Here is a 10,738-nt window from a genome sequence, read left to right on the forward strand (position 1 = left end):
GCACTTGGTAAGTAGTACTGTATGAAGTATGTGCTTAGATATATCTACATACTATGACTGGCACCTTCTTTTAGCTATAAACGCAACACCCTGTTGACTCATATTTGCCAATGGAATTGAAAAATGAAACCTATCAGCTAAAGGAGCTTATCATAATTCACTGGGACCAGTGAGATAACAGTACTGTTTCAGAATGGTCCTATTATTCAAAGGCGTGCCAGCTATTGTAATGGTTCGGGAAAGCTATTTTAGTTCATTGTGACTCTGCTTCACCTCGCCATAGACTGTTTTTGATACGGAATCAACTGCTTGACTGTTTGTGCTTCAGAACTCTGTTATCCAAGCACCTGGTGTAATAAGTTCTGCTCGTGTGATCACAGGGAAACAAACAATCAAATTCGTGTGAAATCTATCTCGAGTCATGTTACAATTGCTTACAACAGAAATAGTCATCTCCAAGTCTTACTCAAACCTTTGACCCATTAGGGCATGTACAATGGGGTGTACAATGGGGTGATGTCAGCCTTCCCTTATGGACGCCACGTCAGATTTTTGCTTAGCTGGAGAGAGATTTAAGAAAGAGAAGGTTGCCTTCCCTTAGCTAAGGGATGATCCCTTATGAAATAAGAGAAGGCTATTTTCTCTATTGTACCATTTGTTTTCCCTTGGCAACCAAATTTCCTTCTAAAATTTAATTGATTCTCAATTATTTCAATAATTGCTAGGGATGACAATAAGAGATAACACATTGTACCACTTATATTTAGTGTCTTCTCTAGATGACGTGGACTGCTAAGAAAAAGTATGCCTTTCCTACCATTATACATGCCCTTAGCATCTCAAGATATAAATACCACGGATTAACAAGAACCTGAATATTAGCTTTGATTCACACCGTGCATTCAACAACAGTATTATAAATTATCAAGGCAGCACAATGTCATGGTAATTCACTGGAGAAATACCTCACAAGGCATGTACATTTGCTTGCAACAGAAATAGTCATCCACAAGTCTGGTATTACCTCTGACTCAGTTAACATCTCAAGATATAAATGCCACGGATTAACAGGCAACTAGAAATTAGCTTTGATTCTCAATGTACATTCAATAGTTAGTTCTTGGATCTTAATTACTTAAACTGCCAAAACAACTGGTAGGCTACCATCTGACAACCCAACAGTAACAGTTGCGGCAAAGAGTATCAGATTTTGTCAGAGAAACAAACAATCTGGGAAACTGCATTCTCGAGGCATGACAGGTGTGCCGCCAACCTGTCCTTGAGCTCTGCTGAGTCAGTTTCATCGAGAGCGCTTCGCATGACCTTGAGACCGTTCTGTAGCAGTGTCATCCCTTCGCCGATCCCATCTGGTATCTTCCTCTTCTTTTTGTTGGCATCCTTGGAAATCACAGCTTTTTTCTCAGGCCCTGGGCCTAGTGGAATCTCAGAAGCTGTTTCAACTAGTTTCTTCAGCGCTCTGCCCTCTGAAACTAGGAAACGGGTTTGCTCTCCAGACCATTTGTCCCCGCGTAAGGCAGCCTCTTTCTGAAGGAAAGCTTTCAGCTCCGTCATAAACCTGTTCTCGTCGATGTCCACCCCTGTGTTCGCGTTATATGAAAGGGCAGCATCTCCAGGAATGAATCTCCAAAGCTGCGTAAAAGATGTGCGGGCGGCAAAGTACCCAAAGGAGCTCATTGCAAGGTGAATGAGTGCCCAGTGTCGTTCCCTCACCAAGAGATGGTATAAATCCAGCATTGCTGAACAAAGTGCATTAGCATCAACTTCACTATAGTTCAAGTGACCAAGCATTGACATAAAACAACCTAGAGATGGTTTGCACCGAGATAACGCTGCCTTTGGATTACCAGAACTACACATGAACAGGTTGTGCAATTCTAGAGTCAGCTTCTCCATCTGATAGAATGCACACAGATTCCTCACTTTTGAGATAATATCCAACATGGAACTGATTTGCTGGGCAAGCTGGTCCTTACTGCTGTCAGGTGCAGTCCTATACAGATTAATGAGGGAGAAACTGAACTTAAACATAGTGGCAATACTCTTCCCATCTATGGCGTTATAGTCTTTTATTTCGCTGCACAAAAGAATGAAGAGCATTTAAGAAAAGCAGCATTCTGGCATCAGATTTGGTAATATACTTGAGAAGGGACTTACCATCGCTGCAATGCAGAGGCTAGAGCGTGTACAGGAAGACCTATTACACCCGAACTAGAAGTTGGCAAATCAACTGCGCCTTGATTCTTCAAGTAGCTCTGTAGATATCCGGCAAAAGAAGTGAATAATTTGTTTACAGCATGCGCCTTTACACCATCCGATAATGAATCAAAAGGAAATCCTTCCATCAACAATGCTAAATGCAGGACTGATGACTTGGAAGAGTTTCGATCATTCAGCACGCAGGTATAAATTTGATCTATAGTTGCACATGATGCATAGCTCAAGATGATACAGAATGCACGTGCAACCTTCCGCAAAGCACTGAGAGGTTCAAGAACTTTCTCTGGTGATGCTACAGTCTTTAACAGAAGAAATAGTTGGTTAATTAAATAAGTTGAAGTTTCATTGTCAGCATAGCGCACGAAGAAACACCATAGCTCTGTTAGAATTTCCAAGCAAAGGAAATGGGGGTGGAATAGGCTCTCAAGTAGGAATGCTTCCAACTCATTCCAAGCAACACTTGAAGCAGCAGCAGCAATCATGTAAGTCTTCAGGGCTTGTGTGAGAAAAGTATACACAGGTTGCCACACAACCACAGGAGGATGGTCAGCAGCATAGAATGTAGGAATTTGGCAGCCAAGGACAAATGAGTAGACATCTTCCAATGTTAAGACATTAAGAAGAGCAGGGAGCTTTTTAGATAATTCAATGACCAACTCTTCTCTCAAGTCTGGGGAAATATTGAGTAAGTGCAAAAACACAATAAGTTCAGCAGGTAAAAGTGCTCGGTTTCTATTATCAACATCAGGATCCACTGAGAAAATGCAACCTAATGAAGCCAAATTCATCTCTCTCTGACCATCCTGCCCCATTTGAGCTGGATCATTAGCTTCTTCATTTTCTAAAAGGTACTGCACAAGCTGGCATTTTGACTCTAGTCTTACTTCTGATGACTTCATAAGTGTGTCTAGTAAAAGTAAAGAACTAGGCTCCAATAATTCAACAAGTGCCTCATTTGCTGCTTTCAACAGGGGATCTTTGCTGAATAAAATGCTTGAGGATGATACCACCAATGTACACCTGATTATGTCCCTGTATATAGCCAGTGCTTCTGCAGGATATACAGTGCAAATCCTTACAGCATTTATTAAGAAAAATTTGATTGGTAAGAATGCCCTTTTAGCTTCAGAGATACCAAGGACTTCTTGTAATGACCTACACCATGTATCCGCAGCAACCCTCAGAGATTCGATGACAAGCGAGATAAGGGTCGAAATGATATCACTGACACTTACTTTTACTTCAATCGATCCTTTGCCAAGTTGCAGTAAGGAAACTACACCTTTCCATGATACATTCAATAAAGCCACCTGGCTTCCACCACTGGATGCTGCATATGTTCCTATTTTACACAAGGTCTGAATAGTGCATGTTGTGATCCTGGTCACATTGCTGGTAAGATCTGGTACTGCATGTTCCACAATTGTTTCTTCTGCAGGCATGCTCATTCTGCAGATATCTGACTTTGCAGCCTCGCAGTATGCTCTGCACAGTTTAATGGTTTCATCCAGAAAAACAGGTGCAGCCTTAGCAACATGTGCTGCAGCTCCATGAATTGTCTGTCAACAGATATTCCATAAGATGTCAATGTTGCAATATTAACATTTCAATATGGATATGGTATATGACATTGCCACTGCGTATGATCCAAGTCAGACAGAACAAAAGGATGGGGTTTCAATACTTCCACAAGATAGCCAAGTTCAAGTAGCTAAACAACATATAGGTAGTTTGAGTCTGGAAAGGTTTTGTCGGTGACATCGTGTGAGAGATAACGTATCTACTTCAGCAAGCAGCACATTATTTTTGTTGTTGTTTAGATGTCATTGTTACATAACTTTCACAGGGAAGATAACTAAGGAAGCTAAGATATAAAACTATTTAGAGGACATAACATCAAACAGGGTGATTATAAAATGAAATAAAGTGATGAGTTCTCAGAAAACGTAACTTTCACCCATGCAGCTTACATAAAGCTCTTCCCACTGCCTATGCTAGTTAAACCAGTTAATGCAATGATTGCAGAAGATAGGGGGTGTTACCTTGTTGACTAGTGAGCTTTCTGTCAGCGTTAGCAATTCCAAAATAAAATCAGCAGTAGTATGCACCACATCAACAGTAACACATTTTGCTGCCATTGGAAGGAGCTTGATAGAGATATTTAAGGTCAGTGAAATTATCTGCAGTAAAGAAGTTGAACCTTTATCAGAATTATTTAGAGAGAATCTCTACCATGTGGGTCAAGGAAAAAAAGGATACAAATGGCACTTCAGATGAAAAGGCATTGGCTACAAAACTAAAATGAACATCTTGGTGGAGAGATGTGCCATTTTTATACTGTATTTTGCCTGTAACTGAACATAAACTGCCTGTCTTGAAAGAACTGGTACGCATTTCCTTTGTGCAAATTCTAGCCTCCTGTCTCCATCCAATAAGATGTGTTTCCCGTAATTTGTGCAAGAATAAATTTATAGGTCCCAAATCCCAGTGACAGCTATACAGACCAAGGTGAAATCATACATAAGGAAGGATTCATGGTTTAAGTATTCTAGGCTATAAGATATCTGGAGGCGAAGAAGCCTTAGTCACACAGAAGATTTTCTGTTAATCCAGCTATCCACTTGTAACCAAAGGAGCACAAACAAGCTGAACAAGCTTAAGGGCGTAGTTCCGAAAACCTCTAGGCATAAACTATTGTGCTCTTCCTCTTGAACCGCTTCAGAATCATCAATAGATTCGACGAACCATATGAGATGCTTCCCACACCATGAGCTAGCCTGGCACAGAATACGTTGATTCAGGAAGATAACAGATACAGAGCTATAGTTGACAGATGAGTGAAGCAGAACTGCATTTGGAAAAGGCAAAGCGGTACCTTGGCACTGAGGGTAAGAAATTGGCCCAGACAGGCGGTTGCATCTGACTCGGTGCATTTCAGAGCAACCTGCAGAACTGACTTGTGTAGCATGCAGTGTGATAAACCTGAACATGTGGAATCATCCCAACATACCTAAAACGCCATTCAGGAAACATACACAACGACAGTACCAGCAAGCAAACTGAATCAGTAATTTATTCGAAATGGAAAGAGAACAAAATGGGGGAAAAAAGGATACAGCAAGGCTTTCAAGTATTAGGCCCAGATCATCAGCACAAAACTGGGAGGAACCCTCGAGTTGGTTGATAAGGGCAATTCTGTTCTCCAGAACCTGTTAAGATCAGTAGAAAGTTAGCGCACAGCATCTGATTCTACAGCATACCCATCGAAATATAGCCTCTAATCGCCGTGCAGCAAAATTCTATGCATGGAATCAGATGGGAAATAAATCTCTGGCATCTGGAATCACACCAATCGAGCAGGGCGACCCCCAATACAAACAGGAAGCATTTACTAAATCCCACCTAAGAACGCCCGCTTCCAGAACTCCAACTAGCAATTCAACCGAATCCCGCATTCCCACACGCGCGTATCGACCTAGAGCGCAGCCGCAGCACCTCGAGCCAAACTTAACTAAACCCTAGAGGCTAGAGAGGGGCGTGGAAATGGACGGCACCGCCAGGTCGACGAAGGGACCCGCGGGGATGATAGAGACGGGCGCACCTCCGAGGTTTTTATGGCTTCGAGGAGGGGCACCAGCTCGCTTCTCCCCCTCTCCTCCGCGTCGGCGGCGCCGCCGCCGCCGCCGCCTCCATCGCCGTCGATTTCCATTCCTCTCTCTCTCTCTCTCTCCGCTTCCGGCGCGTCCTGGCTTACCCTTTTCCCGCCTCCGTCTTTGCTAGTTGGGCCGCTGTTCCACTCGAGCACACGAGTTCGATCATTTACTATGGGCTTTATTGTTTGTTGGGCCGGCTGCCACCTGATGACCTGTCTCGTCCACTCTATATGTCCTGGTTCCCTAAAAAAAAAAGTCTCTCCTGGTGATACCACACCCACGTTAAGATGATACCACTTTTCAAAATTTAAATTTATAAAATTAAAATAAATTTGTGGATGTTCACAATATGTGTATTTATTGTGTTTACATCCCTAAAATTTTCGGAGTCAAATTCAAAATACACACGGAGAAGAGAAAAAAAGACAAATTGCAATGTGAATAGTACTCCCTCCGTTCCTTTCTATAATGCCTACTGTTTTTTAGCATTTGTTTCAGAATATAAGAGTAAAGCTATGTTTTTTTTGCAAAGAACCCCTTCCACCGATCAGGTCAAGTCCAGAAAATCTGGAAACCGATCTGGTCATGTATTTCTGAGATCTGTTTTCAGTTTCCTATTTTGTCTATGATATCATTAGGGGGTTTTGTGTGAAAAATGGCCCGCGCTAATTTCGTGCTAAAAAACAATAGGCACTATAGAAAGGAACGGAGGGAGTATCATGTTATTTTTGTCTTTTTGTGTCATGTTGGATTTGTCTTATGTACATGAGCATCCACAAATATATCTTTAAAAAAATTTAAAACTTGCAAATTTGAATTTTAAATAGTGGTATTATGGTACCATGTAAGAGATGCTACCAATAGATGTTTTCCCCAAGCAGAGCAATCGACCAACGATTTCGATGTTGTCATCACCGTTGACTCGTTGTCGATGGTGGGAGCCGTAAGAGAAGCTACGACTAGGAGTGGCATAGTCCTGCCTTGAGTTTGACGACATGTTCACCTATGAGGGGTGGACGCTGATGAGAGAGGAGGCACCGCGCTCGATCATCGCGATCAATGACGATAAGGAACCGTGCAGGGCGGAGATCTGCCGCCTCCACGACGCACGCTACATCATTGTCAGAAGTGCCGACTTCTTCCCCTACCCCATCCTCTTCCCCGGTGCCTATGACCGATATATACATGTCTTATGACCGTCGTCACCATTGAGTCTTCTATCAAATAAATATCGATTTTTTCGTATCTTTAGGAATAACTATTTTCTGGTTGACTTACTAATGGCAAATCCCTTGACGAACATAGTAACACTTACATCATCCCTTCGCGTTCTAGGATTTCCTGGATTCAAACTTTTTCAACTTTCACAATAAATATAGGGAAAAGATGTCGACATTCATTATTCCAAATGCTTATGTTATAAAAATACAACTTATGACGATTTCAATACTATAGGTTTTACGTTGTACTCCGTACTAGATACTTTTACTTTTTGATTTATAGACGGAGGGAGTGCTACATTTACCAAGAGTTTTGACGCTAGAAAACAAGACACGATGCATCATTACGCAGTGGATTATTTATTCAAGGATGAAGAGATGGTCTCGTGCTCGATGCTAGCAGTGGTCAGTGGAGCTCACTACCCAGTCGTGTAACTAATTAATGCTGAGGTGCTAGCCGCATTTATTACCCTGGTGTCAACGCTAATTAGTAATCTTTGCTGTACTCCTTTGAATGTGTTCATGGTGGCTGACTCCAACTGGTGTGTGAGTGACACACTGACAGATCCATCATCCATGTTTTCTATACTCCCTACAAAGTCTATCCCAGCTCGGATTGTGGTGTACAGCGTGTTGCCGTCTCGCGTCCCCGATGCGTCAGCTTGTCAAACCCGGCGCGCCCAAAGCGGACAGCAGCGCTCGGTCGCGCCGTCCCGCCGTCGGACCAAAGGCGAAGGAGAAGCCGGCGGCGGCCAGCGGACACCGGCGGCTGTGCTACCTCGCCGTCCTTGTCGTGACCTTCTTCCTCTGGTACCATTTCTCCCTGCTCGACGACGATGGGCTGCGCACAGGCCGTGCAAAAGGCGACGCCGACCCGTGCCAGGGACGGTACATCTACGTGTGCAAGCTGCCGCCGCGCTTCAACACCGACATCATCCGCGACGCCTGCCGCGACACCGACGCCGGCGGCGAACGCTTGTGCGCGTCCGTCGGCAACGCCGGCCTCGGCCGGCCGCTGGAGGATCCGGCGGACGGCGTGCTCACCGGCGAGAATGGGTGGCACGGCACGCGCCAGCTCGCGCTCGACGTCATCTTCCACAACCGGATGAAGCGGTACGAGTGCCTCGCCAACCGATCCACCGTGGCCACCGCCATCTTCGTCCCGTTCTACGCCAGCCTCGACTTCGCCCGTCACGCCGCCGTCGGTGACAACGCCACGAGAGACGCTGCGGCGGCGGACGTCGCGGACTGGCTCAGGTGGCGGCCTGAGTGGGACCGGCGCTCGGACGGCCACGACCACTTCCTCGTCGCCGGGAGGGCGGCGCGGGACCTGATGAGGGACGGCAGCGGCCCGGACTGGGGCACGAACCTCCTAGTCACGCCGGCGGGCCGGAACATGTCGGCGCTCGTCCTGGAGTCCTCGCTGCACGAGGCGACCAGCGGCTTCGCCGTGCCGTACCCGACCTACTTCCACCCCAGGACCGACGCCGACGTGTTCCGGTGGCAGGAAAGGGTGCGCGGCCTGCGGCGTAGGTGGCTCATGGCGTTCGTCGGCGGTGAGGCGCGGCAGGCGCCGGGCAGCCCAGCAACCACCAACGATCACGTCATGGCCCAATGCAAGGCGTCGGAGTCTTGCGGCCACCTGAAGCTGGGGCGCTGCGCCGCCGGGAGCACCAGCCAGTGTCACTCGCCGGTCAACGTTATGCGTCTGTTCCAGAACGCGACGTTCTGCCTGCACCCGCCGCCCGGCGGCGACTCGTACACGCGGCGGTGGGCGTTCGACTCGATGGTGGCCGGGTGCATTCCGGTGTTCTTCAACCCGGCGTCAGCGTAGCCTGCAGTACAAGTGGCACCTGCCCAAGGACTACACCAAGTACTCGGTGCTCGTCCCGGATGCTGGCGTCCAAGCGGGCACAGTGAGCATCGAGGCCACGCTCCGGGCGATCCCAGCGGCGACGGTGGCGCGGATGCGCGAGGAGGTGGTGAGGCTCATCCCGACGGTGGTCTACGCCGATCCCACTGCGAAGCTCGAGACTGTCAAGGACGCCTTCGATATCGCCGTCGAGGGCATCCTCCACAGCGTGGCGAGGCCTCGGGCTTGATTAAATTTCCTTGCACAAATTTTGTCAATATTTTCATGGATCAGTGGTACTCCATGTCTCCACGATTCATTGTACGTTACGTTTACGATATCTCGTGCTCCCTCTCTCGCGGTCTCGTGCTCGGTGCTCTTGATTAGCAAGTCGAAACTTTTTTTTCGATAAAAAACACTTTATTATTTAAAAAGTTTAGCAAGTCCGAACTATGTCCACACCTATAAAGTATGCTCCTACTTTTATTTTAAAACAAAGCACACCGATGCTTGGCCGATTCTGTAGACCATGAATTTACATCTTAAGAATCACATCGGTTCCCCCTACTCTTGCCGGCTTCGTCGAGCATCGGGAGGAGTGAGGGACCCTATTATAAGTAGAGTTTTCAGTAAAAGTAGTTTTTTCAATAGTCTATGTTAGGATTTTGGTAGCTGTTTTTTTTGTTGTGTTTCCCCTCAATGGAAATGACATCGTCTGCAATAAGTGATCTTCGGTCTTTCGTTTGATGATGAGATCTCCTTCCCGACGTCTATGGTGGTATTGAAAGATTACAATTATCTAGGTATGGGTGTTCAGATCTTGCTTCGCCAGATCGATTTTGGATTTTTTTTCTCATGGTTGCCGCGAGGAAGATTATCTTCGCAGTTTTTGTGCCGGTTGCTACGTCCTCAACAACGGTGATTCATACTCTCGGCTCTCTATGGACGTTGACAAGGCTGATGGGTTGTTATTCCCTGATATACTGTTGGTACTCTTGCCGATGTTGAATGACTATTTTAATGGTTGCGCGCGTGCACGGAGCCTTGGAATCGCGACTCAAATTGAATTATGGGAGAACCTTCGTTGCTATTTATGGGTCTGTAGTTTGTTAGTTATCTTTGGTTGCCTTCAGAAAAATACAAGATTGTGTCTTTGTTATCACCCGATTTTGGCCAAATCAGGAGATGGGCCGTAAGTGAAGATGGGCTTTGAAAGACTACATATGGAGCATCTTTGAAGCGGCTTTGTGCTAGAAGTTTGGGCTAGTTAGCCCGTGTATCTTAAAAATAGTAGATTGTGTATCGATTTAGAAGTTAGAGTTTATCTCGTGCACGGTTTAGTGCACGCCCACATTAGAAAGTCCGCGGGACTATAAATATGTACCTAGGGTTTATGGAATAAACAACAACTCACGTTCAACCCAAAACAAACCAATCTCGGCGCATCGCCAACTCCTTCGTCTCGAGGGTTTCTATCAGGTAAGCGACATGCTGCCTAGATCGCATCTTGCGATCTAGGCAGCACAAGCCCCACGTTGTTCATGCGTTGCTCGTACTGAAGCGCTTTTGATGGCGAGCAACGTAGTTATCATAGATGTGTTAGGGTTAGCATTGTTCTTCGTTTAAGCATGCTTACGTAGTGCAACCCTTGCATATCTAGCCGCCCTCACACCTGTCTCAAGTGTGGGGGCGGCACCCCGCTTGATCATTATTTAGTAGATCTGATCCGTTACGATTGCTCCTTGTTCTACAAGGATTAGTTTAATATCCGCAAT

The 10,738-nt window shown here is 45.9% G+C and overlaps 1 protein-coding gene and 1 pseudogene across 1 annotated transcript; one reads left to right on the top strand and one right to left on the bottom strand.

Annotated features, from left to right (window-relative positions):
* Window positions 1–897: 897 nt before the first annotated feature.
* On the bottom strand, window positions 898–5,947 carry LOC124694647. The gene is made up of 7 exons (XM_047227612.1): window positions 5,840–5,947; window positions 5,355–5,447; window positions 5,114–5,248; window positions 4,917–5,015; window positions 4,281–4,418; window positions 2,176–3,797; window positions 898–2,095 (listed from the first exon to the last, which is right to left on the bottom strand). Exons 1-7 carry the CDS (start codon window positions 5,945–5,947, stop codon window positions 1,204–1,206), a joined length of 3,087 nt encoding a protein of 1,028 aa, XP_047083568.1. The 3' UTR covers window positions 898–1,203.
* A 1,816-nt stretch (window positions 5,948–7,763) lies between these two features.
* LOC124694648 lies at window positions 7,764–9,213 on the top strand (annotated as a pseudogene).
* Window positions 9,214–10,738: the final 1,525 nt, after the last annotated feature.

This window comes from Lolium rigidum, chromosome 3, assembly GCF_022539505.1.
Source record: "Lolium rigidum isolate FL_2022 chromosome 3, APGP_CSIRO_Lrig_0.1, whole genome shotgun sequence".
NCBI classification, from domain to species: domain Eukaryota; kingdom Viridiplantae; phylum Streptophyta; class Magnoliopsida; order Poales; family Poaceae; genus Lolium; species Lolium rigidum.

Coding starts and splice junctions, on each gene's coding strand:
- LOC124694647 (XM_047227612.1), bottom strand. CDS start 5,947: ATGGAAATCGACGGCGATGGAGGCGGCGGCGGCGGCGGCGCCGCCGAC. Junction 5,448..5,839: donor AAGCCATAAAAACCTCGGAG/GTGCGCCCGTCT, acceptor TGATCTTAACAG/GTTCTGGAGAACAGAATTGC. Junction 4,419..4,916: donor ACAATAGTTTATGCCTAGAG/GTTTTCGGAACT, acceptor TCTTTACTGCAG/ATAATTTCACTGACCTTAAA.